This window comes from Pagrus pagrus (genome assembly GCF_965226575.1).
Source record: "Pagrus pagrus genome assembly, chromosome: 23".
NCBI classification, from domain to species: domain Eukaryota; kingdom Metazoa; phylum Chordata; class Actinopteri; order Spariformes; family Sparidae; genus Pagrus; species Pagrus pagrus.
The window spans coordinates 4,033,456-4,058,731 of NC_140205.1; the positions used below are offsets into that span (position 1 = coordinate 4,033,456).

At 39.4% G+C, this 25,276-nt stretch overlaps 1 protein-coding gene across 1 annotated transcript in view; it reads right to left on the minus strand.

Annotated features, from left to right (window-relative positions):
- Positions 1–1,263: 1,263 nt before the first annotated feature.
- rassf3 (Ras association domain family member 3) overlaps positions 1,264–25,276 on the minus strand; it is a 33,783-nt gene continuing 9,770 nt past the window's right edge. The window contains exons 2-6 of the mRNA XM_084345649.1: positions 11,721–11,828; positions 9,277–9,450; positions 8,836–8,923; positions 6,805–6,920; positions 1,264–6,693 (exon numbers count right to left, since the gene is read on the minus strand). Of these exons, the coding sequence (XP_084201775.1) occupies positions 6,544–6,693; positions 6,805–6,920; positions 8,836–8,923; positions 9,277–9,450; positions 11,721–11,828 (636 nt within the window). The 3' untranslated portion in view covers positions 1,264–6,543. The remainder of the gene's footprint in view (positions 6,694–6,804; positions 6,921–8,835; positions 8,924–9,276; positions 9,451–11,720; positions 11,829–25,276) is intronic.

The window sequence follows — 25,276 nt, forward strand, 5'->3', positions numbered from 1 at the left end:
GCTACAAGTACTTTAAGGTCCTGAAAGCAAATGATATGACTTCACATCACTAGGAAAGCAGCCACAGTCAAAACCCCACATACAGTAGGCACAATAAGCAGGCCGAAGGAGGAGATAGCCTCTGATATCAAGACAAGGGAGGTCCTCACAATGCATGGAGGGTTGCACCCCAAGTCCAGCGTCCAGGGGATGGACACTAAGTGGAAGGAAGGAGGATTTTATTTCCCTTCAAACATCTTCCACATAACCCAAACTTATGAAACACCCTGCTTTTACTTTGAAGGCTGTACTGACAGGCTCACTGCTGACGGCTTTATGTCTGACACAGTTTAATGTTTGTCTGTGAGAGGAGGAGAAAGAGGAGGAGGAGGAGGAGGAGGAGGTGGAGGTGGAGGTGGAGGGGGTTTCCCTCCTCTTGTGGGTGCAGTTATTTAAGTTGGGGTCACACAGAGGACAAGAGGAGGAGGCGCTGCATGAATCTGCTGCAGACAACAGTTCAGCCAAAATACTGACAGCACGTGTTTCAACACCATAAATAACACTGTGAAGGAAACATAAAGACAGACTGTTGGCAGAGACGGAGGCTGGAAATGGAAGTCAAATATGAAGATACAGCAGCCGGTTAGCTTAGCTTAGCATAAAAAATGAAAACAGGGAAAAACAGCAACCTTGGCTTTGCTCAAAGGAAACACAAGTGTGATGAAAGTGACACTAAACAAACAAGATACAAGTTAAATTGTGACATTTAGAGATTGTAGTAGGCAGGCTTGTTTTCTTTGGACAGTGCTAACCTAGCTGTTTCCCCCTGCTTCCAGTCTTTATGCTAAGCTAAGCTAACAGTTTCTTATAAAAGGAGTAATCTACATTTTTGGAAATACACTTAGTTACTTTTTATTGGAGAAAATTAAATTAGCACATTGATACTTAATTATGAACTATAATTATATAAAACAAAGAAAAGTTGCAAATTATCATAGAAGAGAAGCTGGAACCAGTGAGTTTTGTCCTTTTTTGATTAAAAGATTACTTTGAAATCATCAAATTTGCTGCAAATTAACTTTTCTTTCAATTGAGTAATAAATGAATAACCTAAACCTTCACCTCTTCTCAAATACAATCACAGAAATTTGCAAAATAATCTCATCTACCTCAAAAAGTGTTGAATAAAAAGCCAGTTCCTTTATCGAACCAAATTAAATCATAAGACAAAAACAAATCTGATCTGAAACAAACACAAAAACACTCCGACACACGACTTTGTTGTTTTAATTTCACCTTTAATAGATGCAGCCCGCCTTGTGTGAGGAAAGGCCACGTTTGGTAACGATTCAAAGAAGAAACCACAAGATACCAACAAAAATAAAAACCTGTTCGCCTGCAGAGAGAACTGCAACAAAAAGCATCATCGGATGAAACCCAACGTCTGACCTGCGGGTCCGTTTTTCTGTCTGCAGCTCGTCGTTCTGCTGCTGTCAGACTGTAAGAAAGGCACTGCAGAGGTCCGAGCTGTCAGACCTGAGCGCAAAGGGCAAAAATAAACTTAATTCTGCTAAAATACAACTACTTACTTATTGTTGGGTTTCCTTTCTTTGATTCTTTGAACAAAAAACTTTGGATTTTGCACCTCAGGTCTGAACTTACAACCTGTGACTTCTTTTTAATCAAGTGTAGAACAACAGAGTTTGTGTTTTTGAGCTCGGATGCTGACGTGAAACTCATCATGTGAGATCAACCTGATGAATCGCAGAACATCTGAGTCCCTGTGTACAACAAACAAAAGCAGAAGTGGAAAAATAATATCGATAAAATGGCGGAAGAGCTACACACAGATCTTTGGCATTTAATATTACAGATCCCGGCTGTTCAAACTGGAGACACAGATCGCACAAAACTAAGGAAAAACAATCTGAAGCGCCGAAAAACTGCTCAGAAATTTAAGATCGTGTAGATTTGGAGGTCTTGAGAAAATAATCTCACCACGTTTCGGATTTTACAGTGTAACTAGTAACTATAATTAAAGGAAAGTACTTAAGTACAGTACTTGAGTAGATTGCAAATAGTTTTGACACTAAGATTTAATTTTTACAGCGATTGCAAATATCAAGTATCAATATCGGTCTCCTTGGTTATTAATAACCGTTATCCTTATTGGCCCTAAGAGAAACATATCAGTCGGATGAAAAGTCCTTGAAAGTGTTCAGAAAAAAGGAAAACTCCTGCTGAAGTTCATGTTTTATGATCAAAAGCTCCAGAGAGGCTTCTAACAGCGAGGATGTGGAGAGATTGCGCGCTCTGTGACTCCAGTTTTGATTAAACGGCCTTAAAACAAGATGTCTGAATACACACCAGGTACATCAACTCTTCATTCATTAACACTGCCGGCCCAGAAGCTTTTCATAATACATACGTTGATCAACAAGCCTAATTTATATCACCAGCAGATCCGACAGCATTTGAAAAATAAGATTTGTTTTCACCAGCTTCGTCTCCACAGATTGTCCGAATGCTGCCCGACCCTCAGCTGAATCTACGATGACGCGTGCTTTAATGTTGAACAGCCCGGCGGTGTGTACAGTCGGCACGCATGTACACAAAGAGACAAACAGGAACACATGCAACGTTTCACAGTCTACAGCTAACTCAAAATCATAACAGAAGCTCGTTGAGACCAAAAATAAAAATGAGCTTAAAACGCTTCTGTCACACTGTACTTCCATTCATAAAAAAAAGAAAAGAGGAACATATAATTATGAGTGGAGCTTAACAAAGTAAGATTATAGTGAATTAGATGTTAAGATTAAGTACAGAGTGTGATGGCGGCAGATTGCAGATTAACAGGAGAGGAAAAGGAAAAATCAAAAACCCGTCGTCCCTGAATTCAACGTTAAAGTGCCCAAAAAAAAAAAAATCAATTGATACGACTCGTCTGGTTTTGTTCTGTCTTAAACAGCTAAAGTTGTTTATCAGATACACAAACAACAACAGCAACAACAACAACAACATGGCTTTAAGATTCATTAACTGTTTCCATGCAGACTTTCGTATCATTTTAAATCATATAGTATGGAAGCAAACAAGGGCCAAAATGTTTGAGCTTTCTAAACAACTGAATACCTAATTTATGTTATCTGAATCTTAGAAACATCTTGTAGCTGAACACCGTTGAGTAACTTTATTTTATGAGTAACTCTCAACTCAGTGGCATTTAAATATTAATATATAATAAGTATTCAGGGACAAAAACAGGTCAAAAATATTGTAGTTTTAGTCCCTTTTACGGGTCAAGCTCAGAAAAAGCTGGATCCTACATTTCCCATAATGCAACTCAACAATGTGCTCTATTAGACCATCCCTCCCTCCGATCTTTACGCCTCTTTCAAACTTCATACGGAGGCTTTTTTGTGTAAAATTTTGATTCTCTAGTCCAAGTTTGATGACATCATTGTGACATCATTAGGATTAATTTTTAATTTTTAGTATTAAATCATTTCTTCTCACCAGTTAACTGAACTTCATGTATAAAGTTGGTGGCGTGACCTTTAAAAGACATGATCAGGTATTCAGTTGCTTGTACATTCAAATCATTACGTCCCGTTTTGTCTTCCACAGCTTTAACCCAGTGTTTGATAGTAAAATAAACCAGGGTTAAAACCCTTTTAAATAAAACTCTGAACTATATATGTTTTTCCCTCCAGTGGGAAGTGGCCTCTAATATATTTCTTGCTCCAGGCAACACCACAAAAATATCTTTGGTTATAACAAAACAATTAAAATAAAACTTTTAAGATATAGATTTGACACAGAAATGAGAGAATAGTCGCAGTATTTGTCCACTAGATGGCGGTATTGTACTGTACAAGCGTTTTCCTACTGCAGCGACGTCACTTTGACTTCATCGAGTACCTGCAGCTCAAACACTGAAGCGTTTTACATCTGTGTGATTTATCTCCACTTGTCTGAGAATCTGCAGATTCAAAAAAGCAAAGACTTTCTACAAAACTACACTGGAAACGAGCCTCTTTGGTCTCTAAGCCATATATGATAAATTACATGTACCAAAGAAGACATTGCATATTTATTTAAGGCAGCTATTTACTTGCAACACCTCATCTCACAACTGCACAGAAAGTCCTTTCACCTTCTTCTGCACTTTCATTAAATTGTTCTCCTTCGATCCTTTGCTTCATCTCCTTCTCCGCTCTACCTTCGTCTCTCTCCTTCCTATATTTTCCTCTTTATATCCACCAGAAAAAAAAAGCTGAAATCGGAGTTGAGAAGGAGGTCAAGGCTGCGTGTTTCAACTTGAGATAAGAGCACAAAGACACAGGCGTTTTAAATGAATGCCTGCAGACAGACGGACAGGAGAACGACACAATGCAGCCATTTTCCCTCCCCTGTTCTCCGCAGCTATCAGCGCTTACAGACCTCCTCTTCTCTCAGCCGTGGATTATAGGAGCTTTCATAAATGCAACAAGCGAACAAGCAGTTAATCACGGTGGCTTGAGGGAAAATCCCCGTCATTGTCCTCAAGGTTACAGCCACGTCTATCTTTCCCATGTACTACTCCCTCTATCTTCTACGTTTGTCTTCCTTCCTCCGTCTAATGTTGCTCCTCTACTTCCTCTAAACTGCTCAGTCAACTTCCAGAAACCGGTCACATCTCACTCCTCTCCTCTCTGACCAACACGGAGGTCAAAGGTCAGGGGGTCATATCTATCCAAACTACATCTGAACATGCTCTGCCAAACAAAAGGCTTCAAATCCAACCAGTTCATCATCATCATCATCATCATAATCATCCTCATTCACCTTCACTCGCTGTCACAAACAAAACTAAATTTCTACCTCACAAGTTTCTATTTGACTCAGTTATCAGTGGAAACTTTCCCTCTTTGATTAAAGTCACGTAAAGTTTGTGTCCGTCTGTTTTCAGTCACATTAAACCTGAAATACAAACCTGATAATACCTCTTCTCATGTCTCATGTCTACTTTCATCTACAACATTCAGTTTCAGGCCATTCTCTATGGAGTCTCAAGTGTGCCAATAATGATAGTAAAATTAAAAAAACATTATTTACGCTGTAGTTATATTTGCAGAATAATCATGCATAAAAAGTAAATGTAATAACTTACAAAGATATTTTTAAACGTATTTTAATTTCTTTCTGAGTTTTGTCACTTTTTTTGTTATTTGTCACATTTTGCTGCTTTAATACATATGTAATCATGGATCTACGCATAAATGTATCCAGGAAAAAATAAAACAATTTCAGTATTTCAATTTTTTCTTAAATCTATAATGCAACTGCTATATTTATTTTATTTTACATTTACTAACCTCTGCTCATTAAAACTATAATTGTAAATAATATAGTGGAATATAGTATTCGTATTATATATTTAAATTAAATAAAGAAAAATTCATTATTAAATGATAAATGTAAACAGGTTTTATACCTGCACAATGTAAATGGTATAAACTAAATGAATTTATATTATTTATAATTGTATTTTTTTTTATGCATCAGTTTTTATATGGTCGCCAAAGGTGACTAAGTCTTTTATTGTTTATTTTGCACTTTTTATGTTGTCTTAAAAGCAATGAAAATAACGTCAATCTGTAAAAAAAATAAAGAATAAATGCGTAATTTTTAGATTATAATGAAACACAAAGAAATTAAAATACATTTTTAAGTTGGCACGCTCGAGACTCCATACGTACACGCAGGCTACTTCTTCATTTCTCACTTCAGAAATATTTCTCAACTTTCAGGCTTCGTTGATCGAGACGTCTTCACTCTCTGGTATTCTCTGACTGTCCTTGTATTCCCGTCTTGTAGTTACAGCTTCAAAGATCGTTTCTGATGCTCACTGTGTATTTACTTCTAGTAGCAGTCTGGATAAACTATTCTCCGTGTCTGTGTCAACAACCAGATTGGTGCTCCGCCTCTGTAGAGTAAACTAAAATAAGACTTTTCTGCTTCAAGAAAAACAAACAAAAAAAAAAGATAAAAAGCTTCACCCATATAAATTAAGAAAAAAAAATATGTACAGACCTTTGAAACAAACAAATTAAATAAAACTCTAACTCAACATATGGCCTTGAGTCTTTCACGAAGGGGAAACGAAGAGGAATCAGATAAACTGTATAAATTATGTGACAGCAGGACAGAGTGAGAGAAGAGGAAGAGAGGGTTGGACGAAGACGAGGGAGAGGATGAGTGAATATGGCACAATTAAGTGAATCTTTGGTGTGAGCAGACGGACTGCAGGCAGCAGTTTGAAGTCTTTAATCCAGGCTGAATCAAACATCCATCCGAATACTGTCCGTTCATCCCTTTATTCACTCGTCCATCGCTTGCTGTCTCTCAGTTTCTGTCCTCTTCATCCCTTCTTCCAGGCGCTGGATCCTCTTCTCTCCTTCTGCGTCCACATCCCTCTCTCCATCAAAATTTACACCACTTTTATCCTCTGAGGAGTTTAGAAATCACCTCCTCCGTCCCTCTAGGGGGCAGTAGTCCTGTTTTAAGGAGGTTAATCCTTTAGGAAGGCCCTCTGACCTCCCGCAGCGCCTCCTGCAGTCTCTGGCGGTAGTTGTCGTAGCGGCGAATCACCGCCTCCCTCTGCTCATCTTCCTCCTTGTCGAGGATCCGCAGGAAGTTACGCAGCTCGGGGATGGAGAACGCATCCCACTGGAAAGAAGAAGAGCAAACAGACTTTATTTATACAGCACAGTCAGGTGTTTGTAGGGTGCAGCTTGTTTCTGTTTTGTCTTTGTTTTGATGATAGAGGTGTAGTGTTACCATGACTTCTCCTGTCTGTTGCTCTCTCAGCACGAAGCTGAGCGTGTCGGTGTCGGGTCCCGCCACCAGACGAAGAAACAACGGCTGCTCGCCATCCGCCAGCTTACACACATAGACTGCAGGACACACACAGATTAATTTAGTCAGTGCAGTACGTTCGTTCCTACAAGCCACATACATGCAGGCACCACTGCGGTCGCTGTGTGTGTGTGTGTGTGTGTGTGTGTGTGTGTGTGTGCATATAAACAGGGCTGGCAGGGGATGAAAGGTTGGGTGCGGCACATTAACAACCACAGTAATTTACAAAAACAGAGGGAGTGAGATCCATGTTGTTAGACTGCACTGGCATTACAGTGAAAGTATCAAAGTACCAGACAGAGACAGACAACACTGGACTTTTAAGACCAATACTGCGAATAACAATTGAAAAAATGGTTTTCTATCGACCAATACTCCTTAATTTGATGATCATTTTTGGCAATGAGCTTTTAAATTTGGTGTGTAGAGATATTAACTCTACGGCGGCCGAGGACTTGTTGCATGTCTCCCTTCACATGCCCAAAAATAAGCTTAAGAAAGACAATAATATAAAAAAAATAAACAATAAATATAACACAAATATATCCCCTAAATTATTTGCTCTCATATGTGTCTGCAGCCATCAGCCAGATAGTTTAGCTTAGCTTAGAATAAACACTTGGAGCTGGGGGAAAACCTCCAGCCTGGATCAGGGCTGGGTGTTCGGTGATCGGTATATCTATATAAAACACGACATTGAGACTAAAGCCTGATGTTTTTTAGTAAAGGTGGTTGGCCTGGCCTGCGTTCAAGGCTGCTGTAACCTTAAACAGCAGGAAGGGAACAAACTGAGCGTATCTTTTTATTTCAGGCTGATATCAGACGTCGCTTTGTTTCATCCTGAAACTGAAGGTCACAGACGTTTCTGCATTTCGACACCACAGTTTGTTCACCACTTCATATTTCTGATGAAAGAGCAGCAACAAGACTCGACAACTTGTTCCTCACTTTTAACTATTGTCTGAGAGGTTTATATATGCTCTTGTTGAGCTTGTTTACTTTCACTTTTCAAGCACTTTCAAGGTACTTAAACATCATTTTTATTTAATTCTTGCTAATTTTGAACATTTAAACATGACAACGGGACTGTTTCCTTTCACATACTAAAACATTTTCTGGTTACATGAGTGATTAAGCAGATGAAACACCAGATATGTTGAAAAAATATGCCTTTTTTAACGATTATAATCCAATTCTGGCATTTCCCTATCCTTGTAAACTTTCATGACTTTGAATGAAGCCTGTATGAAGTCTCCATACATCAGAGTTGTGTCTAGACGTTGTCTTTTATTAGCAGACTGAGTCTCACTGTATGTCTCCAGTAATGAGGTAAAACCAGACCAGGAGGCTTAAATGACAGCAGAGACACGCAACCGTCGAAGTGGGAAAAACACCCAACATCTCTATAAAAGTTTGGGGGCAAATGTTTCACAGACTTCAAACAAGACACAAAAACAAGCCAGACAAATTCAATAAATGTTATACAGTAGTATATGAGGCCCATAAACTCCATCTTTGTCCCTTCTTGGAGACGCTAAAGAGACTGAAAGATAATATTTGACCCTGCAACAGCTGTTTATTCATGAGTGTGTGTGTGAGTATTTATATGGATGTGTGGGTATTCCTGGTGAGCTGCTGATAGTGGGGAGAGCCCTGTGGCATCCAACAAGAGGGTGAGGCATTCACACACACACACACACACACACACACACACACACACACACAGATTGCCGAAACTATGTAAGTGCCAAAGCATCTGATACGGAGCTTGGCACGAATGGCATGAAACAGTGACTCCAGCCCTGTCGCTGTCACTGTCTCACACACACCCACACACACGCACACACACATACAGACAAAGACACACACACACACACACACACACACACACACACACACACACACACACACACACACAGACAAAGACACACACTCACACACACTCAGTCTTACCCTGTTCCTCTCTGCGGTAGCGTTTGTACAGGGCATATTTGGCCGGGTTGTCCGCGACTGTGAACTTGTTCAGCAAGGCCATGATCACCTGAACACACACAGGAAGATAAAACACTTAACACTAATGACACTAATGTGAATAATAAAGTCATATAATAATGTAAATAAAGACAGAATAGCTATAACGTCTCTATGATTGATGCCTGCCGGCCAATCAGAAACTGTCATTTCTGTGGCTGTGATGTACTGACGTTCTCAATCAATTTAAATTAATCAACATGTCAGAAAAACACACAAAAAACTGACTGAACTCAATCACCTTTTTATTAAAACTTCAACATCAGCGTCTGTTCTGTTGAACCCTGACTTCAACCCGTATGTCATCAGATCCTAATGAAGTTGTGTCGACGTGTGTGTGTGTATGATGTGTGTGTTAGCCACCTGTCGGACTGTGTTATTGGAGCTGATGTGCAGGGTGTTGCTGACTCCTCGGGGCAGATAGAAGGCCTCCTCCAACACGGTTCCTCCCGCTACTTTCTGGCCCCCTCGCACCGTCACCGGCCGCCTCAGGTCCATCTGGACTTTGATGAAACCAGTATACACACCAGAAGCATTCTGGGAAGGACAAGGGGAGAGAGTGTGTTATGGTGCTGTGGTTTATACGATCTACTTTTGCGATACTGTACTCATGATCGGACCAATAAAGAGCATTTGAATTTGAGGGATTTAAACTATATGGCCAAAAGTATGTGGACACCCATGAATACTTTAGTCTAAAGCTTTTTTGGTACTTTTATCTACAAAAACAGGAAAAATACACTTTTAAATTAGACAGAAAATCTGAGGTGTCCATATACTTTTGGCCTTACAGTGTAACTACATACAACAACATCATTTAGATTTGCCTCCACTGGAACCAAAGGGCCTAAAAACAGCCACAGACTAATTTAACAGTAGACATGTGTGTCCAGATACTTTTGGCCAAGATTGTATAAGATATTAGTGGATCATCATCTTTAATAATTTACCTACAAAAGAAAAAATAATGTCCACATACTTTTGGCCATATATTGTATATACAATTTTGACAACAGCAATTCACATTTATGTACGATATCCTGTATTTTCACGAGACTTCGTCCTCTAATCTATCCGTTGGTTTTAGCTGGATGTAAATTTAGCATTACGTGCGATATGATCCCTCCAGAAGAGACCAGTTCACCCATTAAGCCCAGTGTGTCCTGCTGGACAGATGGCACCAAACAGAGGAAGAGCATCCTAATCTCATTACTCCATGTGGTGCCTTGAGGAGTGTGTGCGTGCCAGAGTGTGAAGGTGGTCAAGTGCGCAATGAGGACGACAAAGAGACACATTTGTTCCATCGCAGATGACGTGATAAAGAGACAGAGACGGGCGTGAAAGACAGAATTAGTAATAAAGGTGTGGGTTCAAACATCCTGTCTTTCTGCAAGCTTCACATAGTGATGATATCAGCTCAGACGCCAAACATCTAACAGGTGTTGAGCAGCAGGTTTCAGACTCATGACTGGACCTCTCCTGCTTTTCTTTGGCTGAACTACCTGCTGAATCGAACAGTTTCAACTCCACGATAACTGGGCTGTAATAGATCTTCTTATTATGAATTCTTCTCCCTGGTTTGTACCGACTTTTGCTGGAACATTTTGAATCCCGTGTGGAAAATGTTTTAGAAAATTAAATACTTAAGGGGATTTTGTATATCAAATTTTGTTAGCCGACAACACAGGACACCCCTACTTCACCTCCAATCCTTCATTTTTACTGGATGTAAGACGCTTTTCACGCTGCCAAGGAAAACACTGTGGGGGAGAACAATAGCAGGAATAACATCACATCACTCTGATGTGACTGCTGAGGAATGCTAGGAGGAGGAGGAGGAGGAGGAGGAGGAGGACAGCGTGGATGTTGAAACATCAGCACACCTTAAAAGTTGAGATTTAAAGCCTGCAGGACTCTGCCTGTTTGGACATCACAGCTGTTTTACTCACATTCATATCAGCATATTTTTTTATCTTGTAATGGGGAACGAATAATGAGTTGATTGAGGTGTGTTTATTCAGGAACACGTACAAAAGACAGCAAAGACTGGAAAGATATTTCACACAAGGTCCATTTAGTGGATGTTTTGTAGCTCTGGATTGTATCACACCATCTTCATCAGTAAAGTGGGATTGTAGATGATCATATTTCCATGTTTCTAAACATTTCAATGACTTTTTACTTGCCTTAAAGGGACAAAAAAATGCTAGAGTTTCTCCCTACTCCTATATTAGAGGAGGGAGTTAGAGCGCAGGTAACCCTAACCCTTGTCATTTCGGCATTTTAGACACAGACTATCCTTTGGAGACGATAAAGACGTTAAATCAAACATGAATATCAACAGGAGTGGAAGTACTGGGTACATTAAGTCACTAATTTACTTTTTCTTGACAATTATGACATACTTTGTTATTTCTACCTCTACACTTGACACTTTTAGTCACTAGTTACTTTGTGCATGAAAGACTGATGATATGCTGCTTTGATTTATAGTATATAAAGTATCTTAAATGTGCGTATTCTGTAATAATAAGATAGTTTTAAAGAAGCCCTTCTCCAAAATGAGTACCAAGGCATTTTAAACACAACACAGGTATATTTGTTCCTTGACGACACTTTTTAAATGTCATACAGCAGTTTAACAGAGGAAGAGGCAGCAGCACACAGAATATCTACATGATAAAAAAACTGCTTTGTACAAGGTTTCTTCTGTTTTTAAAAGAGAAACAAGCTCCAAGCTAAATACACAAAACCCACTGACTCAGCTCGTCTGTGTGTGTGTGTGTGTGTGTGTGTGTTTTACTCACGAGTGTCATTTTGAGGTGGTCTTTGGTCACTGAGTTGTACAGCTCGATCCTCTGCCTGATTTCCTCCCTGCTGAACTCGGTCCGCAGCTCTCTCTCCTTCTCCACATCCTGACAGACAGAAGAAAAAGGAAACATGACATGATAAGTCACAAGTCAACTAAGATTATTAAACAATACAGCCTCTGTTTGGACAGCGGTGCAGGAAAACGTGTACGAGCGCACATGTAAAAACAGTTCTTGCTTATCTGGCAACATTCAACACACACGCTTTACATACAGTATCTCTTCCTGATAATTCAAATCGTGTATTTTTTATATCCACTACTAAAGCTGATATGTCTTTATACATACAATTAATAAGTCCATATAGTCGTGAGCTATTTATCCTGTGACACATTGATTGCACAGGGCAAGTCTCTCGCCCTTGTGATGCTGTTTTGTCCGTCCTCCACGCGGCTTCATACCCCACTGGGAGCGTCTCAGGCGAGTGTCATGCCTGCCTAATACTGCTGACTTGCTCAGATTGTGTTTATTTCATCACTTTTAACTGAGCTTTGTGCCTCTGCTGTGGTTGAGTAAGCTACGTAGTTAAATCGTTTCATCATTGTCTGTTTTAACTGGGTTTATTGCCGTTATATCCGACTTTGTTGTGCTGTAGATCCTGAGTCTGTTGAGGTGTTTTTTATTTTGAATATCGGCAGCACACTACGTATCGTTCCTCTGTCTGACTTCCTGTCCGGCTCGATCTACTCTGTGCAGCCCGACGCTGCAGAGAGGAGCTCCTGGGACTAGAGATGCACAATATGGATTAAACCAAGAACTGGTAATTACCTATTTTTCATGGCAATACTGATAAGATAACCAATAATTTCCCATTTCCATATTTTAAAAAGAAGTTTATAAGCTGTAGTTTATGCACACCTGAGGGAGCAAAGATGATTTAGTATTCAGTAGCTCCCTAATAAGTGTCGTTGTGTTAACATTGTAGACTCAGTCGGTCTGATATTTATCGTGCATCTCTATCTGGAGATAGAGCAGTGTCTAAAATGACCATGATCGACTACGACAATTAGTTTGTTTTGTCCGACAAAGCCATCAGATGTGCATAAGTGTGCAAACTTCCCCACAGCCATGCTAGCAGATTCTATTTTGTTTATTCGGATAAATAATATTTGCCAACTTCTAATGCATTCAAAGTGAAGCCCTTAGAAATCATGATAAACTAACAAAAGAGATAAATACATTCTGCATTTTCAGTCGTAAATATTTCCCGACATAGTAGCCGAGATGTCAGATGCATTAAATGGTTTCACGAATCGGAGGAGTTAGGCGAACACACATGTAAAAGTAGAGAAGCTAAAAACACACATCGTGATTTTAACAAAAAAATAATATGGGACGAATAAGTGAATCTACTACTTATAAAACTTGATTCTTTACCTTTCGAATGAGAACCATAACAGAAGACGGCCAGGAAGCAGAAGAAGAAAGTTCTGATAAGAAGAACTTCTTGCTTTTTATAGTTACAGGAGGTACTTTGTGTCACTGCATAGTGCTTAAGGGTTCAATAGATAATAGTGATATTTTTCATGTGACTCAGTACACTAATGTGATAATAAGGAAGGGGGAGATAAAATGGCAGGAAGACATGCACTGAGAATAAAACACAACACTTTCATTTATCTGGTGTTAGAAATCTTCTCATCGTTCTAGCAAACTTTTTGCAGCGAGGTTGTGAAGTGTCAGAAGGCCCCTCGCTGCTGCTGCTGCTGCCGCTGGAGGGTCAGCACATGACAGAAACAACATTTATAATCCAGCCTGGGTCCCATGCTGCATGACTGACTTCTAATTTTAGAGAAAACATGGAAAACCTCCTGCAGGACAGTCAAACAAAACTATCCACAACTTTTAAAAAAAAGCAAGAAAAGAAATGTCTCAAGGCTAAAATTGTGATTAGCGAAACTGACAGGAGGCCACGTGGAATTGAATTATGAGCAGAAATATATTCGCAGCATGCATGCACACGTGTTTTACTGTATGTGATGACTGAATGGAGCCACAGTCAGTAGTCCCCACTGTGTTTATGTATAAATAGCAGGAAGTGGTGGGGCAGGTTCAAGGGTCAGAGCAGAGGCTAGCTGATAGAGAAAGCTCTAGATAAAGATGACAAACGCGCACGTGTTCAGTCCACAGACGAACATCTGCACGTGAGCTTTAACGACTAAAAACAAGCACTGGCCGGCAGGAAAACCAGTGACATCAGGTCAAAAACACACCCAGTCGGAGCTGTCTGATGAATTATTTCAAGTTAGTTGTCCATTTTTTTATTATTTCAAAATAGCACACAGCTACAGAAAGCACAAGCTATAATTTAGGTCACAAGACAAAGCCAAAAATGTTACATAGTCACTTGTAAAGAGCCCGTCCACTGACCTCAGAGCCAATTAAAATGTTTTCGGGCAGTCGCTGCATGCAGATGTTTGGCTTTCAGGAATAACTGCAACAAGTCAAACTCAGCACCAATAATCATCAGAAAAGATTAAAAGAAGAGACTATTAATCCTAAAATCCAATGACAATGACAAACATCGACCATGTGACCACGAGGGCCATCATTTTATTGTGTAACAGCAAACGTTTGGCATTTGACACAATATGTACATATTTGGAAAACATGCTGAATGCAACCAGGGCAACATGATACAGTAAAAGTAATCATATTGTGAGTATTGTGACAGATATCATGATTGTGATATGTGGAAATGATCGTTGTTTTTGCGTCACAATTTTCATTTCCACTGAAAATGATGTGACATTTGTTGCGGTCTGAAAATAAATAAAATAGAAAAACAAAAAATATTTTCTTTTAATCTGCAATAATCATCCATCTTATGATAACATGACACAGGACATGTTTGATGTCGCGAGTACTTCACTTCAGGCTGGCGTTTCTCTGACCCATAAATCAGTGGACACGTCACAATGTTAGAATCGCTCAGAGCTGCAGTGTGTTTGTGTGTCTGTGTGTGGACATGCAGTATTGGCACCTTGTCTTTGCCTTGAGCAGCAGTGTGTGTTTTCCATATAAGGGTGCATGCGCCTTCAAAGCCTCCCTGGATTCTGCACTATGTGTGTATGTGTGTGTGGTTTTTAATAGATGTAGGGGAGAGCTGCACTATGCCCATGTAAGCACACACACTACGCTGGAGAATTAAAGTCAGTGTATTGGCACTCTCATACTGTACACATACAGACAGAAGATATGAAACAACAGCACTGACTTTAAAGCTTCTGCATCCTGTTTAATACGTCTGTAAATGGTTGTTTTAAGGCTTAAAAATTAGCGGGAAAAGAGGATATAGCTTTCAACTAGATGGACTTTGTTAGCTTATTTTGTTGACACAATAAAACTTGAGTTAGTCAAAGGATGAGCTCAGTAATAAATGGATAAAGACAGTGCTGTCATCATCATACTGTATGTAAATATGGATTAAGGCTGCTGATTTTTTTATGCCCCCGCACCAGTGACAGCTGTGTCCAGAGGCATAATGTGTGATTAGAGACATGTTTTTGTCCATAACGCAATAATTCAATGGCTAATTATACCAAAATTTCAAAAGAGAAAATGAGTCAAATTATTCAAACTCTTCATGGTGCATCAACATAATCGTTCGTCTATCCTGAAGGTACTACCTGACACCTGGGTGCAGGTGACCTGTCTGTCTGCAGGTGTCTGTCAACCTGTCAGACTCAGACACTGACTCATCAGGATTAAAGGAGGACACCTCAACAAATCTGCTCAACCACATGCACAAAGACCAGGGGTGGAGGAAGCACTCAGATCTTTTACTTCATTAAAAGCACCAACATCATGAGACAACTACGTACAAGTACACCATTACAAGTAATCTTACTTATGTTGGGCCCTTCCAGAGGGTCACAAGATAAATCTCAGGGGTCGTGAGATGATAAACGGGGGAGGAAATTAAAAAGAAGTCCTTCTCTTATCTTTCATTTTTGTCATGCAGAAGACAATTCGCCTTCTTTGGGATTTGAACTGAAACTAATAAACTAACTGGTAAAGTACAAGTACCTCCTTGGATTTTTTTCAACCACTGACAAAGACACAGACTCCTTGGGTTTATTTATAAAACCTCTAAGTATCGTGACTCAGTTAAGTTCAACCTGAGGGTTTTTCCACATTTAGTCTTTACTCTAAGCACCTGCCAGGTCAGGTGAGTCAAAGCTTATTACCAGGAAGTGACAGGTAAGGAGATTATCTGTCATCTTACCATCCACACACAGACAGACAGACCGGCTGAGTCTGCAGTTTGGTCAAAAGCTAAACAATGTGACATTGTAGATTAAGTATCTTTCAACCCACATTAACTATCCTTACATCACTCCTAAACTATTAAAACCTGGGCCCAGCTGTTGTTCTTATGCATCCATCCTTTGAGCATTTGTTGTCTTTATTATTAAACAAATAGTTTCAGCCTTAATCTTGTTGCACTTTTCATGAGATGCAAAGTTTCCAGTCATCGTATCTGCACTTTGAATAGATAGTTTTGAAACCAGCAGATGCTCCTGAGTGTGTCATCATAAGTTAGACTCAAACAGGCTAATACAGGCCAGTATAAATATTTTTGAACTGTAGCAGATGATAGCCAAAGTTTTCTTTATCTGTAATCTTTTTTTTTTTTTTATGCCAAAAATAATAAAAAAAGGATCTGTTGTTTCAGCCCACACATATCATCCTGGGCCTTGTCAGTGTGGAAAAGTGTGTCCAGTCCAGGCTGTGTAATGTCCAGGGTAGAGTGGGTTAAGACGAACTGGGAGGGTGAGAGAGCGACGAAATCCAAACAAACAAGAGCAGCAGAGCACAGTGGAGCTACAACACAATGAGGTCATGGTCCTATTTAAGAGCACAGCGAATCCTCCCACTGAAGCTGGAAGATCAACACTGGACAGAGGGATAAGACAGGAGGAAAGACAAAGACAGTAGCTGGGTTTCTATAATGAAGAATAAAGGCTTTTATTTGCACTAGAAACAGAGAATTATCTCAAGTAATAGCCAATTCTGTAAGTTGACTAACACTAATTCTGAAGCCTGTATCTTACGATGCTTCTCTTGGTAGGAAAAGCAATATACTTTGTAATGTGAGGTGTATAAAATGTATTTATGTATCAAGAAAGATCAATATTTGTGAGTCTGTCATATTATAAAAAAAGGTGCTGCTTACTTTTCAGTTTTTAAGCTACTTTTGGAGAAGGAAATTCTGTACTTCAGAGAGCAGCATCATCTGCATATAGTTGAATGACAACAGATTTTCACTACACGATTATCGTTGCCAAAAGTATTCACGATTACAATATTATCACGATATCTACCCTCATCTATCTATGGTTGTGTGTCAGTAGTAGCTAGCTCACTAGTTACTGCATGTTCTTCTTAATTTCTGTTTTATGGTGTGTGGCAACCGGCCTTAAGGTGCTTTACTACCATATACTATGACTAGGCATGGGACGATACTAAAATCATCAGATATTCTTAAAACGTAATAATAAAAAATAAAAATGACCTTTGATGCAGCTTCTCTGCTTGTCTTTCCTAAGCCTTAAAAATATGTTTCATGAAACGCACGTTGCAGTGAACTGGATGACATTAAACTGCAGTTTGCTGCTGGGTTTTAAAGCATACAACTGTGATAGACACATGTAAAGTCTTGTGAGAAGCCACAGTGGTAAGATGTTTTATGTTGTGTATCATAATGTTCAGGAACAGGCTATTAATGAATACATTGGACCCATTGCAGGAACTAATGGTGCTGAACAAACTGTTCTTTTCGAGTTGAAGTGTGATAGAAAGGCACTTATTTTTGGTTATTCTGTTTATCATAAGTTAATCCTGTTATGACAGCAGATGTATTCATTTTACCATTCTACTACTAAAAATACTCTCCTAGTATGAAAACGGACATCACTTAACATTTTATTCAATATCTACAGAATAATAAAACTTCTTGTCTCAGTACTACACTTGTTGCACAGAGCAGAGGAGCATAAAAAGCAGAACAGACTTTTCTTTGGCACCAGAGCTACCAGGAAATTCTGGAAAAAGCAGAAGAGAAAGACGCACTAAAGTGACGGGACATAAAAAGAAGAGCAGTGGGGAAAAGAACAGACAGAGGAGGGTAATCATATCAAGTTTTATTATCTTTATCTCCATGTCAGACTCTCCCTGCTCCTTCACTGCTGGGTCAAGAATAACTCTGCTGGTTTAGTCTGAGACAGAAGCGGTATTTTCTTTCCTCAACCTTTTATCACACACACCTGCAGCATTCCTGCCTTTGTTAAGCCCTGTCACGCTCGTCTGCATTCACTGTCCGTAAATAAATGACATCACCACACAAGTGTGTGTATGTGTGCAGACAAAACATGCTTAGCTCGGCTAAATAGACCCCTAAAGCACTGGGCTGTGTGTGTTTCTGTGTTATTGGAGCTCCAGGCAGACTAAACACAGAGGTTTGGCTGTGCTAGCTGAATCTAACCTACATTTTAAAAGACAAGAAGACATTTTTCTCTGCCACCGTCTTTACTTCCTCATGTGTCTTCCTCTAAGCTACAGTATGTTCGAAATGACCGAAGCAAAGGTCATTTCATTTGGGTCAATAAACATAAGCACCTTTCATAAAACCTCTGTTGTCGATTTTTACTCCACAGTGGATCAACTTTCTTTGCTAAGCTTATTTTTGTCCACTAAACCATCTTGTGTCCATTTTTCTACCCTCCTCACCCTCCCCCCCTCCCTCTCTATGTTACTTCCTGCTAAGTCCATGGGGGGAAGTGGAGATGGGCCACACCTTTCCTCCCAGCATTCCTGCACTAATGGGTACATACACATGCACGTACAACGCCACATAAATGTGCTGTACAAGTGGAAGTGCTCACACCTTTCCTCTGACAGATCAGCTAATGGACATAAACACACACACACTCAAACTCTTCATCTTAAGTGGAGATTCCACAGTTAATGGACTCATGCAGGAGATACAGTGCAGACATGTTTAAGCCTTTTACAGATCTCTCTTTCTCTGTAATGCAGAGGTTATATAAGCCACTCAGTGACCACACCTAATTTTTGTATTCTTTCACCCCTGGGTGTCTTCCAGGGTTTCAAGGGTGAAGTTTGAAGGTGTTTCTGACTTGTTATTCAAAGTGTTTTCAATATGAAACAGCACAGCCGATGATTGGTGTAAAAATGCAGGTAGAGGTAATACAAGCTCTGGAGGAGAGAACTGGGTGCAGATCTAGACCTTCTGGAGGAATAAACACCCAGAATCACATCAGATTCTGCTCTGATCCGGAGCCGTTTACAGACGGGAGGAGAGCTCAGGGATTACTTTTTAACTTCTGGGATTAAAAAGTGGATTTATCTTCACTCCTGTTTATCAACCTGACTGTAGCAGTGTTAATGTTCTGTAATGTTGACTGCTGTCTGGAGCTGGAGGGGAAATGTACTTCATGAATGTAACGTTACGAGAGTAAAGGGGAAAATGAAGAGAGAATCGGAGAGTTGACCTGAATTAAAACACACAAACACACCCTTGGTTCTCGCTAGTTTTCGGCTAATGTACAGTAATCTGGCTGTTTGGGCCGAACAATCACTCGCTTGAGTAATATATATATATATATATATATATTTTTATTTTTATTTTTGTGCATTTTAATGCATCTAATGCATATTTGCTGCTTGTTTGTCTCTTTTTTTTCGTATTTTTTTCTGTATTTGAACTCTGGTTAAACAAAGTTAACTGCTCAAAAATTACTGTCATCTTTCACTTTCTCAGGTATATTAGACAACATTTGAGTTAATTACAAAACATTTTCCCTCAATTTGTATGTTCTCAGCTTGTTTTCTACTTTGAGATAAAGGTTTTCACAGGTTGGACAACTTTGAGAAAATCCTAAACAAAACTGTAGAAATCTGCATGAAATAAACTTCAAAAGATGCTGACTTTATTTGACTGAAAATAATCTGGACCTGACCCACTAGAAACTTGTCGGCTTCTTCTTCAGAAGAGAGGGGTAAAATGACACCATTGTCAAACAGAGAAGTGAAACCTGCAGACTAAACTGGCTGGACCACATAGCGTCAAGAAGCCGGGCTCATTACAATGATGTGAACCAAAGAGAACGACTAACATCACTATGCAGTACTGTCTGTATGTTTGAAGAGTGGTTCAGTAAGTACAACATGGACACATGGACTGCAGAGTACAGGACACACAGTTACGGTTCAGCTATCTGCAAGGAGACCACAAGGAGTCAGTTTGGAGGGACCACCCAGCGATAAAGCCACCTTTACCAACAAAGAGGAGGACGAAGAAGGAAGATGTGGAGGAGGAGATGAGTGAAAAGGGATGAAGACACAGATTAGAAGAAAGGGGAAGAGAAAGACAAGGGAGGAGCATGTGAGAAGGATGAGGAAGGAAGAGAAAAGACAATAGAAAGAGGAAGAAATCGAAGAAGCAAAAGAATGATTAGAAGTAAAGAATGAGGATGTTAAAATGGTCGAAAAGACGTAACTAAATGAATTAAAACATATCTATCTTTAGTTGTAATAAAACTCTTACATCATGTTCAATAAAACCAAGTGTCTCTTGGGGGCTCTATTAAAAGTTTGCGGCTAGTCATAAAGTCAACTTGGTTGCTTTGGAGATAAATATAACATTAAAATATGATGATGCTGTCCAACCATGAAGCTGCTGTCTACACAGCGAACTGCCTGCTGAGAAATGTTCTCATTACACTGAGAAACGGCTTTCATTAGAGCAACTACACACTGGCAAAAGGCAGCCCTCACACACACACACACATGGAGTTCATGATTGATTTAAAATGACAAAAGATTGCTAAATCCCAACACGAAAAGGTGAATGCATGAATTGAGCAACAGGCTAAAAGAGGTGTGTTCTTAGTACGGATGAGTGTGTGTGGGGGCTTAGTGAGTAAGCATGTGTGTGTTGAGATTATGAAACTTCATGGTTCTGACCTCGCAGGATGACAACAAAGGCAGGGCGGTGAATAGATGTGTGTGCATGTTTCTGTTTGAGGATAGTGAGGCAACAATCAGCCAGACTTCCTCTGCTGAGAAAGTTGAACACCAGCACATACAGTTACACATACATGCATGGCTTCAACTAATGACTGCTTTTGTTAAGTAATACCTGTTGATTATTTTGCAGATTGCAGATCATTTTATAGGCTATAATGTGTCAGAAAATAGTGAAAAATGCCTTCCAATAGCTTGTTTTGGATATTTAATATACAACACAAGAATGGCATTCAGTAAGGTGCATACCTCTGCCAACCAGTCAACCAGCCCACCAACCAACCAACCAACCACCAACCAGCAAACCAACCAACCAACCAACCAACCAACCAACCAGCCCACCAACCAACCAACCAACCAACCAACCAACCAACCAACCAGCCACCCACCAACCAACCAACCAACCAACCAACCAACCAACCAGCCAAACAACCAGCTGAGCAGAGCAGGATAAACAAGGACTAAAACGCTGCAATACTTTTAATTCAGTCCTCAAACAAATTTAGATTTCTGGGCTCACAGTTGTAAATACTCATTATTAACAGATGGTTATAATGAACATAAGATGACATTGAAGACGTCGTATACAGGCACACACGCCTGTGGAAATGGCTAAAGACGTGAAACTTTATGACACTCAAATGACTTCATAAGATTAATGTTTGTTATGAAACTGTGGGCAATCCTAAACCAATCCTCAAGGTTTACGTCATCAACTTTCATGTCAAGAACAGCCTCATTAGACTTATTTAATGAGGTGGTTGAACTTTTAGGAAGCCACAAGAAGACCGAGTATAATTTAATGACACGTTGCCAAAGAAAGCAAAAGCAAACACACACAACAGCAGTTAATTAATGATAATGAATCCAAGGTTCACTGCAGACAGCTACCCTCAACCCTCATCTATGAGTCAGATATGAAGCAACAGAACAGGCAACTCACCATCAGTCATATCCGACACCTTTATTACTAAATGACCTTCACACTGTCTGACTCTCCACCCACATAAGGACTATAAATAGAGCCTCTGCAGGTTGTTTGAACATGCATTTGTTTATACACTTTTCAACCCACTGCAAACATAGTATGAAGACGTCAATCATCCCTTTATACACATATCACATATTGTCACACCTTTGTACTCCTGTTGTCTACAGTTTGCAACATGCTACACTAGCATAACCACAACAGCAGTTTTGTTTCGATTGTGTTTTATTCTCAGAAAGACAAAGTGGTGTGACTCTAGAAATGGAGATAATGGTTGGTGAGTTGGTCCAACTGTGTGAATTGCTCTAAATGTGTGAATTGCTTCCTCAACGTCATGTCATAGGTATTTTTAGAATTTTATGGACAAACCATTGATCAATAAATAGAAAAAATAATCATTAGTTGGAGTCCTACATTTTAACATATCAACATGCTGACACGTTAAATGTTCTGTTAAACCATCTTCTGAAAATAACTAAAAAAACAAAAATTCAACAGCTTGCTTTTAATCATCCTATAGTTCATGTTTTAGAGCATTTATAGCTCATGTGAAAAAGCAGAAACGAGTCTTAAATTACACAATGTGGTATCACAGTACTTAAAGTCGTTGCTGTGATACAATGAGCACAGTGAGGATGTGAAAGGCAGGTGTGTCTGTTTGGAGCCTGATAATGGAAACAAGGGAAACAATACCTGTGAGATGTGCTACTGAGTGTGTGTGTGTGTGTGTGTGTGTGTGTAATGATGACTTTACTCTCGTCAGATAGGCTGCTTCGCCTCAGCTACGGTGGAAAATCCCTTTAAACAGCCTGAACACACACACACGCGCACACACACACACACACACATAGTCTAACATCAAGCTAGCCAAAACATACACTCAGTGATACTCAGCCACCGTGAGCCAAATCTTAATGTTTAAAACCACAGCACACATCAACATAAAGTTCAGCCAGCACATTCAGAGCCCGCAGACCTTGAGGGGTTTTAGTTGAGATTGTGTGTGTGAGAACAGTCAATTCAGAGCTGGATTGTTGATTCATTTTAAGTGTCACATGAAACAACTAATGACACACAGGGTGATGGTTTACTTGGCACGCAAGTCTGTGTGCCTATATACCATCATTATGTGTAAAGCTAACATTACGCGTGGTATGGTGTGATGAGTGGGGTGTATGGAATGTCATTTACTGTAACGATAAACCACCAACACCGTTTCATGTTCCACTGTTACACAGCTTTATTTTTCCATGTTTGTGTCACAATAAAGGAAAAAAGTTGTCATTTTAAAAGCATTGTGTGTGAAATAATATTAAAAAACATCTCTAGAATCGTATGGCTTTTAATACAATATCTCAATAAATTATATAAATATAAAATGCCCTGAAAAAAGGTGACGTATTAAAATTGCTCAACAGTTCAAAACCTGAAGATCTTCAGTTTACCGCCTAGAAAGCTACGTCAGTGTATTTATGCCAACATGACAAAATATATTTACTTATTTTCTCATTTTTAATGAACACATTTTTACTTCATCATTCTTTTATTTTACAGCTCAAACGTAAGATATCTAAAACATTTCTGTACTACAATTTCTTGTAAGTTATGAGCCGACATACACACTGACGTATATTACATATCTGCAAAATATCAGCCAATACCAGTCCAATTCATATCTCTACAACTTATTAAAACCTCAGCTTTCAGCTTTTCCAAAAACATCCATCTCCAGCCTAAACTCTAACCACAACACTAACTCTCACACCAAAAATGTCCCTCAGTATAATGAGGACCTCCAAAAGCATTCTGAGCAGGTGGTCTTCAACACTTCAACACACACTGTCTGTAAACCTCCCTTCTCATTTATCATCATTTGACTCTCACTTTCCCCTTTGCACATCAAAGCGGGCACAAAACCGCCTGAAAGTGCGCTGTGGTTTGGTGATAATGGCGTCCCGGAGATCACAGCCGGTCCAAACTGCTCCCAGATGAGCTTCTAACTGGAAACTGGTATGTTGCTGGCTTACAGAGACCAACCGACAAACACAGGCTTCATTACTGATCATATAAACACAGAGAAGGCAGGGCTGAGAGGCCCACTCACTTCTCTACAAGCAGAGTTAAATAATTACCCATTTTCAGCATCAATCCAAATTAAACTTCTAAACTTTAGAGGATGATAGAGCGCTGTTTTGATCCGCTGAAATCTACCAAACAACAGCGAAATCATGCAGAAGAGGCATATTGTATTCTGTGGAATAAATATTGTTTCATCTAAAAAAAAGAAAATTGTGTGGTTCTACGTTTGGGAAGCACTCAGATAACAGTTTCGTGATTTATCTGATAAACTTTAATTGCAGTGGCAGCATATGTTGCATGTGGAGGCCAGGAAAAGTGTCCAAGAGCAAGATAAAGAGCAAGAGATTTTAAGATTGTCCTTTAAATAATCTCTACAAGCAGGTTGAACTTCAGGAATGTCTGCTATAACAAGTGGAAAGTAAAAAAAGTTCTTTAGGTGGGTTATACCCCTCATCTGGTGCCTTTTGACCTTGTTATATGATGCTACAGGTGGTCAGTTTCTCCACTCAGAGGTAAAATGAAGTGGGGGGCGGGAGGAGGAAGCCACTTGACCACCTGTTCAGAGAGTCTGTTTAAAGCAGCTGGTTGTGTGATTCATCACCGTCGACAAGCTTCATAAGCTGCGAGGACTGGATAAATATAGACAATTACTGTAGCGCTGAAACTGATGGTTATTTTCAACGTCGATTAATCTGTCTGACTTTATCGTTTGGTCTGTAAAATGTCAGGAAATGTTAAAAATACCCAACACAAGTTCCCAGAGTAGAAGATGACGTCTTCAAATTGACCTAAATACTCAAAGACCTTTCATTAACAATGACATGAAACAGAAAGGCAGCAGATCTCGAAGAACTGGATGTTTGGCATTTGTGCTCGATAAATAACAAAAAAAAAAAACTTAAACATTAAGACTGAAGATGCTAACATGTCCAAAAACATCCTTAAATCGCTCACACAATGTTAAATTTATAGTTCAGTTACAATTGGAAAACTCCACCTGATGAGGACGATCGTGTTACATTATCAGAAACTCTCGAGCAGTCACTAAATTAACCTTTGTGTTTCCCACTATTTATCATTGTAATTATATTTTGGAGTATATAACAAGTAACAAGTAATCCTGGATTTTTATACATTTTTGTGTTTCCTGTTAAAATATCATCCTTCTAAGGGCGGAAGTGACTTTCAAAGAGTGTTTGTAATAACTAAAACTAGAGCCCGACCGATATATCAGTTAATCAATACTATCAGCTGATAGGTTGTCTGATAACTGCCAATATGAAACCTTATTTTTTTTTTAGATTATAGTGCAGATAAAGGTCCTTGTGGTAATTTATAGTTACTGCATCAAAATCATCATCATATGCATTATATC